Source organism: Cetorhinus maximus, chromosome 4 (assembly GCF_964194155.1).
Source record: "Cetorhinus maximus chromosome 4, sCetMax3.hap1.1, whole genome shotgun sequence".
NCBI lineage: Eukaryota > Metazoa > Chordata > Chondrichthyes > Lamniformes > Cetorhinidae > Cetorhinus > Cetorhinus maximus.
Window position 1 is genome coordinate 6,232,137 of NC_135882.1, and position 22,782 is coordinate 6,254,918.

At 43.4% G+C, this 22,782-nt stretch overlaps 2 protein-coding genes across 3 annotated transcripts in view; one reads left to right on the forward strand and one right to left on the reverse strand.

Moving 5' to 3' along the window:
* atad2 (ATPase family AAA domain containing 2) overlaps window positions 1-9,462 on the reverse strand; it is a 54,094-nt gene extending 44,632 nt beyond the window's left edge. The window contains exon 1 of the mRNA XM_078539872.1: window positions 9,137-9,462. Coding sequence (XP_078395998.1) covers window positions 9,137-9,265 — 129 coding nt within the window. The 5' untranslated portion in view covers window positions 9,266-9,462. The remainder of the gene's footprint in view (window positions 1-9,136) is intronic.
* Window positions 9,463-13,157: 3,695 nt separating this feature from the next.
* ntaq1 (N-terminal glutamine amidase 1) lies at window positions 13,158-22,422 on the forward strand. 2 transcript variants are annotated; one of them, XM_078539882.1, is made up of 6 exons: window positions 13,158-13,405; window positions 14,612-14,711; window positions 18,091-18,141; window positions 18,566-18,714; window positions 20,430-20,554; window positions 21,681-22,263. In XM_078539882.1, the coding sequence occupies exons 1-6, from the start codon at window positions 13,308-13,310 to the stop codon at window positions 21,788-21,790; spliced, it is 633 nt and encodes a 210-aa protein (XP_078396008.1). In that variant the 5' UTR covers window positions 13,158-13,307; the 3' UTR covers window positions 21,791-22,263. The 2 variants fall into 2 exon arrangements, with proteins under 2 accessions (XP_078396008.1, XP_078396009.1); XM_078539883.1 differs by lacking the exon at window positions 21,681-22,263 and adding an exon at window positions 22,329-22,422 and having other exon boundaries at window positions 13,210-13,405.
* Window positions 22,423-22,782: the final 360 nt, after the last annotated feature.

Sequence of the window (22,782 nt, forward strand, 5' to 3'; positions counted from 1 at the left end):
CCTCCATGTACTTTAGCTAAAACCTAAGCTGCACCAAGTCTATTCACCCAACATCTGTGCTTGCTTTACCAACCTAGCAACACCTTGATTTAAAAAATTTCACTCGTTTTCACATTCCTCCACGGCCTCATGCCTCCCATCTCTAATCGCGTCCAGCCCCAAAAGCCTATTAGAATGCTGCAATCCTCCATTTCTGGCCTCTGATGCACCTCCACTACTGGCAGCTATATCTTCATCTGCCCAAAGCTCTGCAATTCCCTCTTCTTCTCTCTACTCCTTAAAGATACACCTTAAAATTGGTCACTTTGGCCAAGCTTTTAGTCATCTATTCTAATATCTCTTTTGTCTGAGTGCCAAATTTCCCTGATAACAGTTGTAAAAGGGCCATGGTATTTTTTTTTAAAAAAATACCTTAAAGGCACTGTATAAACGCAAGTCATTGATGTTGATGAGTAACTCTCAGCCACTGCGTTGGAAAACACTGTTCTTGCTCTGTGAAATGCTGGTGGAAGAGGCAGATAACAAAAAGCCATTCTGGCTTTTGAAAGAGGATCTGTCAAACAGAATTGTGAACGATTGGAAGCTGCAGGGAAAATTTGTTCTGTTCTGGGCTGCAAGAATTAATCTGGAGGAGATAATCAAACAAAGCAACCACTAGAGCAGGGTAGTGTAGCATTTTTTTGAATTTAAAAACAAAATCATTACAGGATGTGGGCTTCACTGGCTCGGCCAGCATTTATTGCCCATTCCTAGTTGCCCTCGAGAAGGTAGTGGTGGGCTGCCTTCTTGAACCGCTTAGTCCATGTGGGTGTAGGTACACCTACAGTGCTATTAGGGAGGGAGTTCCAGGATGTTGATCCAGCGACAGTGAAGGAATGGCGATATATTTCCAAGTCAGGATGGTGAATGACTTGGTGGGGAACTTCCAGGTGGTGGTGGTGTTACCATCTACCTGCCGCCCTTGTTCTTCTAGATGGGAAGCATGTTCAATATCTTTATCTTGCTATGTGGAGATATGGGCCTAGAGATTAGTCAGCATGGCACTTGCTCTCCAAGCTAATGTCAACAGGATCCATGCCGGTTGCTGAAGTCAAAGCGAAGGCACAGTGCCTTTCCTTGCTCAGAGTTTATTGACTTTGTTCAGTGTCAACAATCCTCATCCACACCAAGCGTCCCAGCTATCCTCTATTTATGTGTTCAAATACCCATCACCTGTTTCCTTAACAATGTAATTGACAAGACATTGACAGATTCCCCATTTTTCTTCAAATTGATACTTTTGAAAACAAGAATACTTTCAAATTAATCAAAAAGAAACAAAATTATATATTTTTAACCTATGTCTCACATTATAGTACAAACTACCATTAAGAGAGATCATATTTCCCCTGATGTCATCAACACTTTAACATGATTCAAAATGTTAGGTCTTGTTATGGGGATACAATAATGTTCCATTGTATAAACTAAGTCTATAGATTTCCCCAAAACAATTACTTTATTGTGTTCCATATCTAATTTCATTTGAGTCTTTTTCATAGATGGCTTACTTAATAGTAAGGATATTTCACTGGACACTACATTAGTGCTGATAAAATGGTTTACCCTGGCTATTTCATATGGAATCACCACTCTCTTTAGTGATTTATCCCGAACTGGGGGTAAGTATAACTTTCATATCTCTTGACCTTAATTCAGTTTTTATTGTTTAGAGAATCCAGTTAACACTTTAACCAATCCACTCCACAAATGTGGGCATGCAGCCACAACACAGCACAATTGAATGAGTCCACAACCACAACACCCTTTACCAGATTAGAACTTCTGGTGATCAATACAATTCCTTCTGACTGATCACTATTGTCACCTTCCCCTTCTGATCCTTCCTTGTCATGTGTCATTTCAAAAACCCTGTTATTCAGTTTCAGACAATTCATCGCAAGTCACATCTGAAGCAATTGCTTACCGTTCCTCTGTTATTCCTAGGGTTCATTCTCCTGCCAGTTATCCAATTCCAGTCATCTATTAGAGTTACCAAAAGGGTCTCTATCCTCATTTCTTTTGTTTGTGGTTCTTTTTATATTGTTTCCTGCACCCCATAGCTAGTCTCCAAATGCTGACGAGCAATGAATCCTCCAGCTTTAGTGTTACCACTGAATGTTCCATTGGTGCCATGAAAGTGACTGGAAATTAATGTTTCCCCAGAATATTTTTTAAAGCTTTAGACATCCGTTTCAAAAGCGTACCTTTCTGAGAATCTAACTCCAGTCAAGACCAGGAGTCCATTCATGTTTGATACTTTAGCACAATCCAACAATTTGAAAGCGAGCACTGAATTAGGGGTCTCGAAATAGAATTTCTGCAATCTGTTACATAACCTGTTAAATTCCATGACATATTCTTCTATGGAATAACTGTGCATCCTTCTAAATTTATCAAAACTTGACAATGAATTTAATAGATCTTTTTTTTATAAATTTTGTACATAAATTTTAAGAGATTATCCAAACATTCCTCAGTGTCCAAATGATGAGCCACCAGCTCCAAAAATACTTTGCACCTGATGGTGCTTGTGTTGGGAAGCAAAAGTACCAAGGCCATATCTTGCTTTTTCTTTGGCAAAGACGTAACCCATGTCCATATATCCACTTCATTCTTCCATTGGTCATAAGGTTCAGCTTCACAGAACAACAGTGAAAAATCATTCCCTGATACCCTTAACACTTGGTATCAGCCATTCTTCTCCAAAATAACTCATTGCAATCTTCTGTCTGAAAAGGTACCTTAGTTTCTAATCTTCACCTTTCGGCCAACCATTCTCTGCTACCAATGTTAACAGGATCCACACTGGTTAGTGAAGTTAAAACTAAGACATTAGAGCCTTTCCTTGCTGAGTGTGTTTATTGACTTTTGTTCAGTGTCAACACTCCTCACCCACATCCAGTGTCCCAGCTATCCCCTATTTGTGTTCAAATACCCATCACCTGTTTCCCTCAACAATGTAATTGACAAGACATTGACAGGTTCCCCTCTTTTCTTCAAATTAATACTTTGAAAACACAACACTCTTTCAAATTAATCGAAAAGAAACCAATTTTTTTAACCTATGTCTCACATCAACAAACAGTAACAATGCAAAGTGACAAGACATTGACAGCTAAGATGTCCAAACAAGTTTGTCAAAATCCTGCACCTATTGCATGATTGGACGTGTTTGTGCTTGCGGTGAGATGTCCTTTGCCTTTGCGGTAACCAGAGGCGTAAAGAATGGATATGTTGCGGCTCCCCAATTCTTAAATTTTTCCTTTGCTGCAATGCTTAAGAAAGCCATCATAGACAAGCCTGCAGGGAACAACATTATGTTCCACTCATGGAAACTCTTCAATCTCTCCAGGTTGTGTGCTCCATCAAAGTCACAAAGGTAGTATTCCAAGAACTTCCGCATGCAGATGACTGTGCCCTAGGTGCCCACAACAAAGATGGCATCTAGACTATGGCAAATAAAACAAGCACTGCCAAAACTTTTGATTCCCAAATCAGTTTTTCCCCTTTCCCCAAGAATGTAGTTATGTTTCAACCAAAATCAGGATCACACTATGAAACACTGGACATTACCGCTGATAGCGCCAATCTCAAGCAGTTTAAAAATTCCCATACCTCTCTGGGGATGCCACTATTGATGAGGGTATGAGTGCACACATTCAGAAAGCAAGCTCCACCTGTGGCCAACTCCATAATCATTCTGGAAGGAGCAAGACATTAAGCTAAAAATTAAAATCAAACTCCATCAGGCCATTGTCCTTTCCACCTTGATGTATGGTATAGAATCCTGGGTCTACTATATGCACCACATCAAAGCTCGGGTCACTTCCAAAGACATTGAGGTCCATCACGAGAATTCTGTGACAGGACAAAACCACAAACAATGAGGTCTATCATACTGGATTCAACAGTATGGAAACCACTCTCCAGACAATTCAACTTAGATGTGCAGGTCACATTTCCTGAATGAATGTTCTCAGATTTTCTAGGATTTACTGTCTCAGCGCAAATGACATCAAAGTGATCAGCACGAATGATAGAGAAAACATTGCAGACGATCCACCCATTATGAAGGCACGCACCAAAATTTGGTTCAGCATACGTCAACAATCAACTCCACCAAACGTGCAAAATCAAGTGTGCCCAAAGGTGGTGCAGCTGTAGAAGTGCTTCCCAAGCACCAAAAGCAACTGTAGAAACTGCCAGTTCTGAGTCTGATTCCACATCAGACTCTGCAATCATGAGTGAACCCTAAGACAACAATGAAATCATTTAGCTTGGTCGTACAATGGGAAATCTATCACGATCGGGCCTCAGACTTCATTTGATTGAGACAGGCAAAGGTTTGGCCTTGGGAGCTGGCAAGTCTTCAGTTCCACATTCAAAGTTTTTTTTAAGCAAATCCATCTTTTAGATGTCAGCATCTATTGGTGCCTTTAAGAGATACTGCTAAGGCCTCTCGTAGACCATGTTCTAAACACAGTTGGCTGTGTGCAGGGCACACCAAATTTGTAATGAGCGCCTCAAACATGTCAGCCCTTTTATTTGTATTCGTAAGTAAACAACACCCATTTCCAGATACTGGTTCCAGGTGCCTGTTTTTCTATGTCTATCAACATGGGATGCGCTTTCTCCATGGAATGTGTGCGTGTTCACACTGCCTTACATAGAAGATGCCTTGTCACCAATTTTAAGCCTGTAAAATTTGGGGTGGGGGAGGTAGCACAGGAGGGGATGGTACAGCATCCATCTTTTAGGCCAAGGTGCACTATGAGCTATGTGAATCTGATTGTATCTACTGCTCTGTACATTCACCTTGCTGTAAAATAGCTAAATGGTTCAAACCAAACACAATCTAGGCCGAGGCTCCAGTGCAGTATTGGGGGTGGGTGCTGCACTGTCAGAGGTGCTGTCATTTGGGTGAGTTGTTAACCAAGGGCTCCATCGGCCCTCACACAGCTGGAGAGCGTTCCCGCGTGTCCTGGCCAATATTTATCCCTCAACCAGTATCACTAAAAGAGATTATCAACTCATTATCACATTGCAATTTATTGGAGCTTGCTGTGCACAAATCAACTGCTGTATTTCCTACAAGACAGTGATTATACTTCAAAAGTACTTCATTGGCTGTAAATCTGGACATCCTAAAGTCATGAAAGGCTCTATAGAAATGCAGGTCTTATCTAGTTTTTATACGCTAAAATTCAGGCCAGGAGATTTCAGTTTTACCCCCAAAGACCTGTTGTCATATTAGTAGATAGAGGGCAGCAAGGGTGAACGCCAATAACGAACACTCAGACTTGACGCAGACTGCAGGAATGACTGCTGCCAATGAATTGGACAAGATCATCTACAGCAACCGCAAATTTGTAAAGGGAACTCTCACTTGCAGATTGGTCTCCTCACAGCCAAGCATCTAAAGTAGCAGAAAGCAGCTGCCAGCCACACCTTAAAGGGCTGCCTGCACTTGGTGTTTTGCAAATGCACTAATTTCAAACTGTTTTTGTTAGAATATTAAAGATAGCAGATGAAAAGTATAGAGCCATAGAGAAGACTGTTGCATTTATAGATAGCATTCAGGAGATAACAGTGTAAGAAGCAGCAAGAGCTGTCATCTTCAGATTGGAGTGGCATCCTCTTCAGAATGTAGTTATTTGCACTGCAGGGGAAGAGTGATGGAACATAGGAATAATTTCTGAAAGCAACACATCCTTTATTCAGATGCACTCTTTTTACCACATTGAAGCAGTCTGAGGTGAGCATCTGCTCAATCGGCATGTGCTAGTGACCAGATAACAAATGGGTATTCCAATTAATTACCCAGCTTGCAAGTGAATAATGGTATGCCATGACACTGTGGTGCTGGAAACCAGTAACAGATCTGGCTGCTAAAAATCAGAACAAAAACATTGAATTGTGCCTTGGTTTTAAATAGCTGGGCAGCCGTCACATTCCAAATGCAGGTTACAAGGAACCAGAAAGACACACTTCATGCATTAGTCAGACCTAACATTTTCTAGAATGCAATGTCAATTACAAAACAAAAATTACACAATCACAACGGACAATCATGTCAAACCCTTGGCATATTTACTCTTCAGGCTGCATCATCGTCAACTAGACAGATGAAGGCACAAAGAAATAAAATGCATTATTGATCACACAGCATGATCCCAGAAATGAACTGAATGACCAGTGAATGCGTTTGGTGATCTTAATTGAAGGACAAAGAATGTAGGATACCTACAGAAATCAACTGGTGCTGTGAAATGTTCTATACTTACCTGAACAGACAGATCGGGTCCTCAGTTTCTATGGAAAATCTGAAATCCAGCACCTCCAATCATGCAGCACAATATTACCTCAACACTGCACTGATACACCAACTCAGATTCTGAAAAATCATACAAGAGAAGTGGGGGGTGGGGGTGCTGAGCTACTTACTGAACCAAATACTGTAAAAAAAAAGCATAAAAACATTGACAAAATAAAGTTTGTCATTACACTTCAGTCTTTGCATTTTGAACCAAAGTGTTGCATATTGGTACACAAAACTCATGGAAATCCAAAAACTTAACTTCCTTTCCATTCATTGATGGGATATAGGCCAGCATTGTCCATTCCAAGCTACCCTTGAGAAGGTGGTGCCGAGGCACCTTCTTGAACTGCTGCAGTCCATATGGTGTACGCACCTCTACAGTGCTGTTAGGAAGAAAGTTCCTTCATTTTTGTTGGATCAAAATCCTGGAACAATATAGTTCCAAGTCAGAATAGTGGGCGACTTGGAGGGAAATTTGCAGGTGGTTGCTGCCGTCTAGGTGAGAGATGTCATGGGTTTGGATGGTGCTGTCAAAGGTACCAGTGCATCTTGTAGATGGAACATCCTGCCACCACTGTGCAGAGTGACAGAGGGAGTGAATGTTTCAGTTGGTCCAAGGCTCAGGAATGAAATGGTAATAACAGACATCAGCTTTCAGCACTCCCTTTGCTCTAACCAGAGAGAGAGATAAATGAAATAGAGATAGCTGTAGAAGGCTCTGGTGAGATAATACCTGGAGTACTGTGTGCAGTTTGGTCTCCATATCAAAGAGTAAATTACTTGCCTTGGAGACAGTACAGCAGAGGTTCACAAGAATGTGCCTGGTATGAGAGGGCTGTCCTACAATGAGAGGCTGAGTAAACTGGGTACATGGAGTTTAGAAGTATGAGAGGTGATCTCAGTGAAACATACAGCATTCTGAAGGGGTCCAACTGGCTGAGGAATCTAAAACAGGGACACAGCCTCAGGCTATGGGGTCAGCCATTTAGGACTGAGACTATCAAAAAAAAATTCACTCAAGATTGTTGTTAATCTTTGGAATTCTCTACCCCAGTGGGCTCTGGATGTTCATGGTTGAACATATTTAAGACTGAGGCACAGATTTTTGTTCTTTCAAGGCATAAAAGGATTGAGAGAGCGGCAAAAAAAGTGGAGTTGAAGCCAAAGATCAGCCATGATCATACTGAATGGCACAGCAGGTTTGGAGGGACTGTAAGGTCTACTCCAGCCCCTGTATCTTATTTTCTACAAACAAATTAGGAGGAGTAGGCCATTAGACCCCCTTCAGCCTGCTCTGTCATGTTGATAAGATCATGGCTGATCTGACGATGGCCCCCTACTTTCCTGTCTTACCCCATAACCTCTCACTCTCTTCGTCAATCAAAAATCTGTTTAACTCAGGCTTTAAAATATTAAATGACGTTGCCTCCACTACTCACTGGGAAAGAAAATTCTCAACATGGCATGAAGTAGATTAGTTAGTGATCCTACATTACAACAGTGCTGCTGCTTGTAGCTACTCCTAGATCATCTGCTGTCATGGTATGTCGTACTCATCTGTCTAATACCATCACCACACATCCACTGTAGTTCATCTGCAACCGCTCTATGACATCCTTCACCCAAATACGCTTAGGCCGACCCCTCCTGCTGCCCTCCACAAGAGATGCCTACAGCTTTTCAACTCTAATCAAATGGCCAAAATACTGAGATTTTCTTTTCCGGATGTCACTTTTCAAAGAGTTCTTTTTTTCCTTGCAATTTCAAGCACCTCTTTCATTTGCCTTGTGCTCTGCATATGGAATTTCTGGCACACTTCTCAGCGTCCGCATGTCGAAGGCCTCGATTTTCTTCCACAGGTCTCTATTGGCTGCACTTGGAAAAAGTACTTAAATTGGCTGTTAAGGGGCTTTGAGAGGTCCAGTGGCCACAGTGAGGGTAATGTACACACAAAGGCTCTCTTTTTGGTGGGGGGAAAAGAGGTCTGGGTCTCTGTAGTTTGGATACAGGACTTTCCTAGCAGCTGGGAATGCTGGGATACCCCCGCCTCCATTACCAGCAGCAAAAGTAACTCCACCAAGGATAACAGAGCGAAAGAAATCAAAGATAAACAGAGATAGGGGAGGGGGAGGGAGAGAAAGAGGGGGGGGGGGGGGGGCAGGGAAAGGAGAATAACTCAGAAAGATCCAGAACCAGAAAAGCATCATCTTAACGATGACATTTCCTCAGCCCCTGTGGCCCATGAGAGGTTGTTGCTGCCATCAGCCCCAAAACAAGAAAGAATTTTTATTTTTAATAAAACCGTCCCCTCTCTGGTGGGAGAGAGAGAAAAAAAAAATTCCTCGCTCGCCCTCTTTTGTCACCGAACGCCTTCCTGCCTGGGAAGGAAACGAAAGCCGCTTCTACTGTGGGCGGCAATCGGAGAGAGGGAATGATATAAATATATAAATAAATAAGACCGCAGACTGCGCCACTTCCCCTCCCCTCACCCACAGACCGAGCGCGGGATGTTAAGTCACATACTCCTGTTAACCCGGGGAGACATCAACACCGGACAACCGACTGATGGGGGGGGGGGGGGGGTAATTCACCGCGAATAGAGAGAGTGAGAGAGACAGACACACAATCGGTGGGGCGATCAATCGGAGAGTGGGCTCCCAAACCCCCACACACACCCCCCTCCCCTCCCACCCCGGCCCAGGATTTCGGTCGATCGATCAGTCAGTCGTTCGGTCAGTCCGTCCAATCGGCCGAACCTTCCCTCCGGTCACTTACCGCCTCGGTTCGGCTCCGTTTGCCGTACCGGGCCGTGGGTGTGGACGGCGGGCTCTCGCTCTTGCCCAGGACGACAAACTCGGAGCTGGAGTCCAGGCTGAGGGACGCGCCGCTCCTCAGCATCACCATTCTGACAGTATTAATATTACTTTTGGTTTTCTCACACAAACACAAACACACACACACACACTGAGAGAACAAGGCGGTGAGCGGACTAAATCAGTCCCGCTCCCCTCCCCCGCACTTGCGCGACCGTTGGTCTCGCGCTGCGACCGTTGGAAGTTCTGGCGCCAAAACTTTCCCGCGCGACCACCCGCCTCCCTTCTACTATTCTTCCGCCAGCCAAACAAGTCCCCTCCTAATTCCCACTCGTTCCGGCCGTTAGGGAGCGTCAGGATAAACAGAACTTGCGCCAACTCCAATATCAATCGGACGGAATTTTATTTTCAGGCGGTTTGACGAATCACTTCCTTTTCTCTCTCGCGCGCTCTCTACATTAGCGCGGAGGGCTTCCGCATGAGCAAACCGGCCTTTTCCCACTCTGTTTTTGCCCGGGAGGAAAAACCAGCTCCGCCCCCCCCCGCCCGGACTGAAAACAGCTCCGCCTTCCCCCCCCCCCACCTTTGTCCCCGCTCCGATTGATTGGTGTTCTGGCCAATCAGTAAACGCTAATGTCACGTGATCTCCCGGGTTACCTCACGTCGGACGAATCAGATCTAGATCAACATGTGACGTGAGCGAGGGGCGCGGCTAAAACAGGAGGAACACGTGGGCCGCCCATCGGCTCGGAGGACGGTTGGGGTGGGTCAGTGCTGTCCAAACTCCTATGAATTAATACACATGGAAAATGCTAGAAAAAAAAAAGCTGCCGGACCCGCTGAGTTTTTTTTTTAATTTCAGATTTCCAGCATCTGCAGAATTTTGCTTTCATTGCACTGCACAAAACTGCTGATGTGGGGACCCGGGTTCAAATCCCCCCGGGGCTGTGGGGGAAATTTAAATTCAGTTAATGAATTAAATCCATCTGTGATTTAAAGAAAGCCAGTATCAGCAATGGTGACTGTGAAACGACCAAGATTGGCATAAACCTGATCTGCTTCACTATATATAGAGGGGCGGGGGGGAAAGTCTTCCATTCTTACCCCAGCTGCCCTACATCTGACTCCCAACCTCACAGCAAAGGGGTTCAGTCTTAATTGCACTCCCCACCCCGAAATAGCCGAGCGAGAGCCACCTGGACGTATTGAAGAACGCAGCTCCTCACGCCGCCCTCTCAAATGTCAGGCAGCTCGTGTCGAGCAGCACGTCCCTCCTGCTGTCCGCAGCAGGCAGAGTCCCGACCGTCCTCAACCCCCACCCGTGCTGGCAAAACTCGCAACACGACGCCTACCCGTTAGATGTGATTCCGCGATTGGGGCGGCATTGACCGAACAACCCCGAGCGTGCTGAGGATCACGCTGGCGACGAATCTTAAGAGTATCAGTCGGGCCCGCGATGTGGGGTCACTTAACGCTTGCTAGAAGCTACGTATGTTTATGTGCAGGGAACTGTCCTCTGCAGAGAAGAGGAGTATGTCCAGGCATTCCACCTTTTTTGAATAAACAAAAGCACGGGGTGGGGGGCAATAGCTCCCTGCTGCATTCACCATGGCAATGCCTTGACCAATCAGAGCCAACTTGCCAACCAATCAGGATCTCTTCTCATACAGTATAAATTGTTGTGCTCTTTGAAATTTGGCATTCTTGCGTCTGTCCTGTTGTGTGCAAGTCAAAAAGCTTCAACAGCATGTCTTTTTTGCAACAATACACTGTTGTTTGTGGAAGCTTGCTGTGTGCAAATTGCCTGCTGCGTTTCCTACATGACAACAATGACTACATTTTAAAAAGTTTCATTGGCAGTAAAGCGTTTTGGGGCATCCTGAGGTTGTGAAAGGCCCTATCTTTTCTTTTAATGTGGGAGAGACTTAATGACCCAAAATATGCCTCTTCATAACCACTCTCTCTGATTTTACTATTACAGACTGCTTTGCCCTAATCTGCCTATGCTGCCTTCAGCTGCCAAGGCTCCAAGCTGTGGAATTCCTTCCCTAATCCTCTCCATCTTTCTACCTCTGTCTCCCCATTTACTGCATTAACAGGTGCTATGTAAATACAATTTGTTGCTGCTGTACACAATTTGGCTTCTGCATTACCTATATTACAACAGTGACTACACTTCAAAAATACATCATCAGCTGTTAAGTGTTTTGGGATATCCTGAGATCACAAAAGACTCAGGGGAAATGGTGGTGCAATGTTAATGTCACTGGAGTAATCCAGAAGCCCAGGCTAATGCTCTAGGAACGTAGGTTCAAATCCCACCATGGTAGTTGGTAGAAAATTTAAATTCAATTAATAATTCTGGAACTGAAAGCTAGTCTCAGTAATGGTGACCATTAAACTATCATCAATTGTCATAAAACCCATCGGGTGCACAAATGTGCTATAGAGAGGGAAATCTGTCATCCTTACCTAGTCTGGCTTACGTGTAACTTCAGACCCACAACAATGTGGTTGATTCTCAGCTGCCCTCTGAAAAGGCCTAGCAAGCCACTCAGTTCAAGGGTAATTAGGGATGGGCAACAAATGCTGGCCTTGCCAACAACACCCACATCCCATGAGAGAATTTAAAAAATCAAGCACTTCTTTCTATTCATTTACCATGTGGTCTGTCTTGGCTCCTTTTCATACGTTTCGACTTGACCCACACCAAACCTCCCTATTTTTTAAAATATCCAAATCTGGTCAGTGCTGCTCTTGTTATTTGGCTCTGTCTCCTACTTTATTTTCAGTATCTTAGGCACCAGTGCTTGGACTCCAGTTGTTTCTTAATTAGCTCTGATACAGAAACTAATCATCAGCTGTAAATTTGCAGACAGCAGCAAAACAGAGCAGTAAAATAGAGGAATAAAAACAGAAAGTGTTGGGAAAAAACACAGCAGGTCTGGCAGAATCTGTGTAACGTTTCGAGTCAAATATGACTTCTTCAGAACTGAGGAGAGGTAGAAACGTGATGGGTTTTATGGTGTTGAAAAAGACGGGAGGGTCAGGTGGAACAAAAGAGGTCTGTGCTAGGTTAGAGGGCTGGGGAAATTGAATACCAAAAATGTCATTGAACAAGACGAAAAGGGAGTAGTAAAGAAACAAAGCATAGGTCCAGTGTAGGTGTTAATAGTAGAAAGGGTGACCAACTTCCGGGCAAAACATTTAAGGGACACTTTTGCATCACCATGCAACTCAAAGAGTGGGGGTGGGTAGAGGAGGTGCTGCCAGGGCTGTGAAAGCTGGCGGGGGTGGGGGGAGACTGGGTTTGCTACCACAGCTTTTCAAGTCACCAGAGAGAAGATCAAAGAGGAGAACACAGTGCACATGCACAGGTACATTCTACACATGTGCAAAGCTACAACATTGTGAATACACTCAAACAACCCGGCCTCAAACAACACCAGACGTGACACAACTGGCTCGATTATGGAATGATCCCATAAAATCTGGGATAGTCGGTCAGCCTGATAGCAGAATAAAAGTCAGCTCCAGTCTGAAAGCAAGAACAAGGCACAGACTTGGCAAAAAAAAATCAAAATGGGGGACAGAGTTCATGGTCTGAAGTTGTTGAGCTCAATGTTAAATCCAGGCTAGAGGGTGCAATTAACAAAATGAAGGGAAAACGTGCAGGAATGGACCCCCCCCCCCCCCATATCAATGTAATGCAATTCATATTGCTAAATGGTGAAAGTGCACCGTGGTTTGGTAGTGCAGAGAGTCCAGTAAAACCACTGCATAGAAGACCTGACAGGGATTTAACTCTAAAAACGAGAGTTTGACGTCTGCAAACAGACATCTTCAGCACCCAGGAATCCCAGCCACTGCAAGAGGCACCGGAAGCTGCGCGCGCAGCAAACCGTCCCGCCATTGCGTCATCGAGCGAGCGTGTGCACCCGCTGTCCCCCCTCCGGCTTCCTGCTTTAAGCATGATCCCCGGTAGATGGTTCCGACCAACGTCAATCACATTGGGTTCCTGTTCTGTGCCTCTTGTTCTGAAGCAATTCTCTCTCTCTCTCTCTATCCCCTTGAATTAAAATTTAGGTGTTTGGCAGTTTCGTTTCTTTATTTATTTTTTTTGTAAAGTTGTTATGAATACCCCAAGCCCTGAGAGGTTAGATCCAGGAGGTGGTAAAAACCAGATCCCAGCCATTATAAAGGAGGATTGTGTATACACCAGCTGCTATTGGTAAGCAGGCCTGACAAGTCTCACTGACAGTGGAGAGATGGTCTCAGTTATTCACTGTGGGTTAAAATCCCACATATTTCGATGCAGCTTCCTTAAAATTAAACATTGTTTCATATTTCTTAGCGATTTTTTTTGTTAACAGACGGAAACTATGTTGTAACCTGGAATATGTTGCCTGAAAGGGCGGTGGAAGCAGATTCAATGGTAACTTTCAAAAGGAAACTGGGAAGGGAAAAATCTGCGATGCTATGGGGAAACAGCAGAGGAGTGGGACTGATTGACTAGCTTTTCCAAAGAGCTAACATGGGCACATTGGGCTGAATGGCCTTCATTCTGTGCTGTGGGATTCTGTAAAACCACTCCTGATCACACCCCCCCCCCCCTTTAGAGTATTTTCAGGCAGCATATCTGATTTCCACCTGTAGAAAGACAGGTCCAGAGTCAGCCCTGAATGCTCTCTGGGTTTAGTAGACTGCTGGCATTGCCCATGCTCGTATGTGACAACTGGCCGAAAGGATGAGGTACCAAAGGACTGCCACTACCTCTGGGGTCTGAGCTCAGCCATGAGGGTAGCCCCTTCGAGAAAGGAAGCGAAAACAAAACCTACTTTGCATTTAGAAGTGTGTAATTTACAGAACAGAAGGAGGCCATTGGTCCCATCATGCTTTTGCAACCTGTTTGAAAGAGTAGTTATGCTTAGTCCTACAGCCCAGTCTGTAAACCTCCAAGTTCCTCATCCTCAAGAACCCGTCCAACTCCCTTTTAAAATTATTTATGGAATCGGCTTCCACCACCTTTTCAGGAAGAGTGTTTGAGATCCTAAGAACTCTCTGAGTGAAATTATATCTCCTCATCTCCCCTCCAGATCATTTGCGAATAATTTTAAATCCAAGGCCTCTGGTTATTTGCCCGCTCATCAGAGGGAATAGTTTTTCTTGACCTACTCTCCCAATACCTCTTATCATCTTAAAATTAAGTTACCGCTTAACCTTCTCTGTTCCAAGGAGAACAATCCTAATTTTTCCAACCCCAAAATATAACATAAGTCCCACATTCCTGGTAATATCCTGGCAAACTTTCTAAGGCCCTTCTTGAAGAGTGGTGCTCAGAACATTTAAACATCCAACATTTGATTGAGGAAGAAAAAGGAAACGGCAAATATTTAAGCAAAGAATGTTAACATTTGTATTAAAATGTGTTCTTCAGTGAAGAAAATGTGTGGAAGCTTTGTGAATACGTAAGGAACAGAAGACAACATCCTCTGGAAGAATGGTACACTGTTTTTATATCAAACGACCAAAAGATGGTAAGTGCAGTTTGAAAATAAAATGTACATTTTCTTATTCCAAGGTACAAGAATTCTACAGAATTCCTTTTATGCCCACAGGAAAGAATCACAGAATTGTTTCAGCATAGAAGAAGACTGACTGTTCAACCCATTGTGCCTGCACCAGCTTTCCACATGAGCAATACACCTAATCCCTTGACTTCACCCTGTAATCCTGCACCTTCTCCCCTTTTCAGATAATTATCCAATTCCCTCTTGAATGCCTGGATTGAACCCGCCTCCAGCACACACTCAGGCAGTGTATTCCAGATCCAAAACTAAAAGTTTCTCCTCATGTCTCTGTTGCTTCTTTTGCCAATCACCTTAAACCTGTGTCCTCTGGTTCTCGATCCTTCCACCAGTGGGAACAGTTTTTGCCTATAATTGTTTTTCCCTGTGATATCTTAATTATCGCCCCTGATCAGTTATTAAGTTTCAGGGCACCAAAGCAAAATATTTGCTGAATAGCCACATGCTGCCTCGATACTGCACAGATTTTGTGCTCAAGTCTGTGGAGTGGGTCTTGAACCCACAACCTTCTAACTACGAGATGAAAATGCTACTCACTCTAGCCAAAGCTGATACCTAACTGAGTGTCCCAGGAAACTGAATAATTATAATTGGAATCAGAACAAAAGTTTCTAATTAAAATGTTGTTAGAATGATAATTCTTCCGGTGAATTTTTGTTACCTTGTAGAACTAACTAGCAAGGTAAGCAGAACCTGAACATATTAAATGGAGTTCGGTGGTAAAATGTGAGATTATCCACTTTGGTAGGATAAATAGAAACACAATTTTTTTTTTGAAGTTAAGATCCTAGTAAATGTTGGTATACAGAGGAATTTGAGGGCATCCCTAAAAACAAATCACAGAATGTTAACATGTAGCTGGAGCAAGCTATTAGGAAGGCAAATGGGATGTCAGCCTTTAATGTAAGGGAGTTGGAGTATAAGAGTAAGGAAGTCTTGCTGCAATTATTTGGGCTTTGAGAGATCACACCTGGAGTAGAGTGTACAGTTTTGGTCTCCTCACCTAAGGAAGTATATATTTTCTTCAGAGGCAGTGCAGAGAAGGTTCACTGGATTGATTCCTGGGAAGAGAGGTCTGTCCCATGAGGAAACATTAAGCAGAATGGGCCTAAATTCTCTTGAGTTTTGAAGAATGAGAGGTCATCTCATTGAAATGTATAAAACTCTTAATAGGGCTTGGCAGGGGAGATCTGAGAGGCTATTATCTCTAGTTTGAAAGTGTAGCACTAGGGATCATCGTCTCAGAGTGAAAGGGGTTGGACATTTAGGACTGAGATGAGGAGACATTTCTTCACTTGTGAATCTTTGCAATTCTCTACTCTAGAGAGCTGATGATTCCCAGCCAATGAGTATATTTAAGAATGAGATTGATAAGATTTTTTGATATTAAGGGAGATGAGAATAATGCAGGAAGGCGGAGTTGAGGTAGAAGGATCAGCTGTGATTTTGTTTAATGGTAAAGCAGGCTCGAGGGGCCGAAAGATCCACTCCTGCTTTTATTTCTTATGTTCTTTTTCACCAGAATGAGGCAGAACAGCTTTAAACTGGTTTCTGCACAGCAGCAAGGGTAATCCTTCAGGGGTCCTCTTTGATCAAGCTTTTGGTCTCTGACCTAATATCTCCTTGTGTGGCTCAGTGTCACATATTGTTTTATCATGCTTCTGTGAAGAACCTTGGGGCATTTTATTATGTTGTGCGCGCTATATAAAAACAAGTTGTTTTTGTTGATCCTGGTTTTGTAATCAGAGGAATAGAATACAAAGACAAGGAAGTTCTGCTAAACTTTTATAAGTCACTGATTAGGCCTCAGCTGAGGTATTGCATGTCTGATTCTGACCCCACACTATAGAAAGGATGACAAGGCTTTGGAGGGGGTGCAGTGGAGATTTACTAGAATGGCTCCTGGGACAAGGGGCTTCAGTGACACAGAGAGACTGGAGAAGGGCGGATTGTTCTCCTTCGAGCAGGGAAAGTTAATAGAGGCGTTAATAAATATGAAGGGTTTTGATAGGGTAAATAAAAATAAATTGTTTTCACTGGCAGGAGGGTCAATAACCAGAGGAACAAAAGAGAAAATGAGAATTTTTTTCTAACGTAGTGAGTTGTGATCTGGAATGCGCTACCTGTAGGGACAGTGGAAGCTGATTCAACAGGATCTTTCAGAAGGGGTTTGGACATATATTTGAAAAGGGAAAGTTAATGTAATTGTTAATAAATATGAAGGGTTTTGGTTGCCTCAATAAGGAAAAATGGTTTCTACTGGCAGGAGGGTTGGTAACCAGAGGGCAGAGATTTAAGGCAATTGGCAAAAGAGCCAGAGGGGGGATGAGAATTTTTTTACACAGCAAGCTGTTGTGATCTGGAATGCAGTACCTAAAAGGGTGGTGGAAGCTGATTCTATAGTAACTCTCAAAAGAGAATTGAATAAATACATGACTGGGAAAAATTTGCAGGACTGTGGGGAAAGTGCAGGGGGTGTCAGACTCTTGGATAGATCCTTCTCAGAGCTGACACAGATACAGTGGCCTGAATGGCCTCCTTCTATGCTCTTAGATTCTATGAACTTGTACGGTACATGTTCACTGGACTCAGTCTGCTTATGTAGCACATTAGCAACATCAAGTACGCATAATAACCGAGTGAGATTGAATAAGAAACACAGTGTTAATGTTCAATAATATAGTTCACTAGTGCTCCATTTGAGATTGCTGATTTGAAATGGACAGGGGATTGAATCTGGGATAAGCATGTTCTGAAAGACTTATTCTCACTCTGTACAGTGCAGCTCCCCACTAAACTAGCAGAGAGGTCCCCAACTTAACCCCTTTTCTCTCAGTCACATTAGTGAAAATATGCAAGCAGGAATGAGGTCCTGCGGTGCTGTGAATAGCATCCCTGCCTCTGAGCCAGAAGCTCTGGATTTGAGTCCCATCCCAGGACTTGATGGCCAAGGAAGGTGCATTGATAACATATCCAAACAGGTCGAGTATTAACCAACAAATCCTTCCAACACATGCTAACGGCAGGCAGTAAGAGCAGGAGAGATTCCTGGTCAGCCGTGTGCTGGAATGAACGTTGGAGCCTCTACCATCACTATCCATAGCTCCAGACTACAACAAGCATGTAAAAGTGCATGTTCCCAAAGCAACTCAGGCTTCCTTACTGAGTTGTAAGACATCACCACCACCAAGCAGGACTGACCTGATCTCCATATCACCGACATGGAACAGTAATTAAAGAAGATGAATTATCACGTTAAAGAATAAAAGCTGGATTTTTTTTTATGTCTAACTTGCATTTTTTTGTTATTTATGTCATTACTGCAAAGGTGCCCATCTGGAGTCAGCAGTCTGGAAGTGGCAATGAGCCTGTAATCTGGGTAAGTGATTCCTTTGTTAATCAATGTTTATGTTTACACTTTCAATGACATATCACTTTTTTTCAGTCTTTCACTTTTAAACTCTATTGTCCATTTTCTAATATAGAATCTTACAGAAGGAGGCTGTTTGGCCCATCTTGCCTGTACTGGCCCCTTGAAAGAGCTATCCAATTTGTCCAACATACCAGCCTTTTCCCCCATTAGCCCTGTAAATTTTATATCTTTTCACGGACAAGTCCTACTGCTTTATTGAAAGTTCCTACGGAATCTGATTCCACTGCCCTTTCAGGGAGTGTGTTCCAGATCTTAATAACGCCTGTTACAGTATAATATGATTATTCATAAATGAGTAATAGCAATTATAATTTTTGTAACCTGGCATACTGTAGTGCAAACATCGCAATAATAATGTATTTTAAATCAGGATTACCATGTTATCCTACTTCATGATTGTGGAGGACAGCACTGTGAGGTCTATGACCTGGATACAACACTTCCATTTCCATGTGCTTTCGATACTTACACGAAAGAAGCCTTCAGATCTGAAGATCTCATCAGACCAGCTTTTCGAAGGTGAGGCAAGCTGTTGGTTAAGATCTGTTCCTCCTATGAGCTCTTCACAACTTTTTCAGTGTTCAGAATGTAACGGGTGAACTTTATAACCATTGTTAACTATGGAGGGAATCAGCTGGGAATTTCCTTAATCTAAAGAGTAGGGCTGGAGCTTGTGGCCTAAAAAATGAGAGCCAGACCTTTCAGGAGTGAAATTAGGAAGCATTTCTACATGCAAAGGATGGAAGAGGTTTGGAACTCCCTTCTGGAGCCGGCCAGCTAAATCAATGTCAATTTTAAATCAGTGACTGATAGATTCTTGTTAATCTAAGGCATTAAGGAAAGTGGGGAAAAGTGAGGTACATATGGTTAGGTTGCAACAGCTATGATCTTGCTGAATGACAAAACAGGCTTGAGGAGCTGAATGGCCTCCTTCTGTTCCTTTTGAGCGAGGAGAGGGTGGTGCTTGCATGCCAGGTGACCCACGCCCAAATAGCCGACGAGTGCTAATGGTCTAGGTCCACATGTGAAACAGTGGCTCTTTGGAGTGGGTACCTCAGCCTTAAACCACCAAACCATAGCCCAGCAACGAATCAGGAGGAGGAGAGAAAATTAGAAAATAATAAAAATGGAACCATGAGAAAGAACGACTTGCATTTATATAGCACCTTTAACAAACTCAAGACGCCCAAAAGGACTTTGCAATCAATTAAATACTTTTTGAAATGCAGTCACTGATGCATTTCCTCCATTACAACGGCCAATTTTTCTCACAGCAAGTTCTCGCAAACAACATTGTGATAATTACGAGATAATCTTCTTTTAGTTATCTTGTTCGAGGATACCAGGACACTGGGGATAACTCTGCTGCTCTCCTTCAAATAGTGGAATCTTTTACATGTGAGGGAGCGGACGGAGGCCTCGGATTACGTCCCCTCCAAACCACTGCACCTCTGACAGTACAACACTCCCTCAGTACTACACTGGGATTGTCGGCCTGGATTTTTGTACTCAAGTCTCTGGAGTGGTACTTGAACCCAGATCTTTTGGACACAGAGGCAAGCATGCTACCCACTGATCCAGACCTGACATAGGTTCGGGTGAATAAAAGATAGAAAGAAGAAAAAAGTGGTCAAAAGAGAGAGATGAGGAAAAGGAGGAAAACAGGACTACCTCCAACCAGCAGCAGCTTCTGCCATCTTTCTGTTATGTGACACTGTAGACAGATTTTTGTTCTGTCAGGGAATTAAGAGAAATGGGGAGAGGCTAAGAAAATGGAGTTGAAGTTCAAGGTGAGCTATCATTGTATTAAGTGGCAGAGCAGGCTGGACAAGCCTATTTCTTGTGTTCTCTCACTATCAGTCACACTTTTCCACTTTCTTGCTGCTCCAACCCCTGCCCAAATGCTTGCAATATTTTATTTGCCTCATGGTTCCCAAGAGTGTGAAGCCCCCACTGTGGCTAAGATAAAGAGTGTAATATAGACTGTACTCCTCCGCAACCATATCAATGCGTCTCTGTAGCTGGAGATTCAGTTTGATTCTGTTGAAGTCCGTCGCACCATCTTTTTTAACATCACTTCAATCTGCCCCCGTGAGTCAACACTGAAATAGCAATTAGTTTGTCGAGAGTTCTCTGGGCCTATGATCTGACAAAGGGAAATATTGAGAGGGAAAGATCAGGGCAGGAAAAAGAGAGACAGGAAAAATATAAATCACATTGTTGTTTTTGTTCAGAAAAATGAGAGTGTTAAGAGCGGATCTCTACCTGAAGACATTTGCTTCGGATCGGTCCCATATGAAAGATGTTAATGGAATGTGGCGCATGACTCCTCCACCATATCCTTGTATTCAAACAAGAGGTCAGTGAAATAAGATGTGTTTGGAACTTTGCAACACTATCCTCCAAAACTGGATACTGCATGTTTTCAAATGTGATTTTAAAGTTTGGACTGGCTCATATGTGTAACTTGACATGTCCTTGGGGTGCTGTAATCTTATTGGTTCTTGGGATGAGTGCATCGTTGGTAAGGCCAGCATTTATTGCCCATCCCAAATTGCCCTTGAGAAGGTGGTGGTGAGCTGCCTTCTTGAACCACTGCAGTCCATGTGGTGTAGGTACACCCACAGTGCTGTTAGGGAGGGAGTTCCAGGATTTTGACCCAGCGACAGTGAAGAATGATGATATATTTCCAAGTCAGGATGCTGTGTGGCTTGGAGAGCAACTTGCACGTGGTGGTGTTCCCGTGCATCTGTTCCCTGTGTCCTTCTAGGTGCTAGAGGTCATGTGTTTGGAAGGTGCTGTCAAAGGAGCGTTGGCAAGTTGCTGCAGTGCATCTAGTAAATGGTGCACACTGCTGCCACTGATGAAGGGAGTGAACATTTAAGGCGGTGGATGGGGTGCCAATCAAGTGGGTAGGTGTCCTGGGTGGTGTTGAGCTTCTTGAGTGTCGTTGTGGGATCTGCACTCATCCAGGCAAGTGAAGAGTATTCCATCACACTCGTAACTTGTGCCTTGTAGATGGTGGACAGGCTTTGGGGAGTTAGGAGGTGAGTTACTCGCCGCAGAATTCCCAACCTCTGACCTGCTCATGTAGTCACAGTATTTATGTATAAGTATCTGGTCAGTGGTGACCCCACCCCTTACACACACACACTCGCACCCCCCCCACCCCCAAACCCAGGATGTTGATGGTGTGTTCTTGTGCCGATCTTATGTTTGCATGAGTTAATGTATCCAAGGGGTGTAGTGTTTGTAAGGGCAGAAGGATTGCTAATTTTCATATTTCGGAATAAAAAGCACTTTGATCCTTAGGGTAGGGCGAGGTTTAATAGAGCGTGCAAAATCATAAAAGTTTTTGGTAAAGTAAATGAGGAACATCTGTTCCTGTGGCAGGAGGGTCGGTAAGATGGATTGTTTCCTATTTTGCTGCCTCGTTTTTGAAAAATCGCTTCATTTAACCTATTGTGACTCTGGTTCAAATTTAGAAGCAAAGATGAACATAAATGATTTTATCAGTATGACTCCTACCATCGGATGGGGCGATGTCTATACTCTCCCAGAATTTGTCCAACAATTTGGAAGTTCAAAGTTGTAATATTTGGAAGAAAAACTATTCAAAGCTTCCAGCTTCAGTCCTTGCCCCGTGAGAAGAACTGCATAAGAGAGAGACACACATAATCCTCCAAGAAGCAGCATTTTGGGTCTTTGAAGTGTGCAAAAGACCCCAAAGAGCACACAGGACAGCAGGATTGCAGCAGAGAGAGGCAGACAAAAGGAAATTGAATTCAAACTATCGATACTGGAAATGGTGACTCTGCAGAGTCTCTCAAATAGGAATCATTGCTCAAGAGTGAACTCTTAGCATAAGAGGGCGAGAATGTGATGAACTGTTTCCGACAGCCACATGCTATATCTTTGTCCATTGAACGCATCATAGTGCAGACAGTTCCTTCGTATATTGATAACAAGGACATCAATCATATTTGATCAGTGTGGAAACCTGCAAAATATTGTTAATCCACAAAGCAAAATAGTTCAATAAACTTGCAACTTTCCAAGGCTTAACAATTGTTTTCTTCTATTTGTGCTGTGGTAATGTATATCAAATAGCATTTGTTTGCGTTTCATTACAGGGATTGAGATGGCCTGATGAATCGTGCAAGTGAAGTGCAAGGTGTAACCCGAATCATTCAGTGTGTTACCCCATCACTCTGAAGTGGGTCATAGAATCACAGAATAGTTACAGCACAGAGGAAGCCATCAAGCCTGTGCTGGCTCTTTGCAAGAACAATTTAGCTAGTCCCACGCTCCTACCTTTTCCCCTGGCCCTGCAAATATTTTCTCTTCGGTAATTATCCAATTTGCTTTTGTTATCACAACCAGGCAGTGCATTCTGGATCCTAACCACTCACAGCATAAAAATGATTTTCCTCAAGTCGCCTTTGGTTCTTTTACCAATCTCTTAAATCGGTGCCCTTTGGTTCTCAACCCTCCGACCAATGGGAACAGTTACTCTATATCTACTCTGTCCAGACCCCTCATGAAATTCGACCTGTGATTTTAGCCTGAAGGGTAAGCTTTCACATC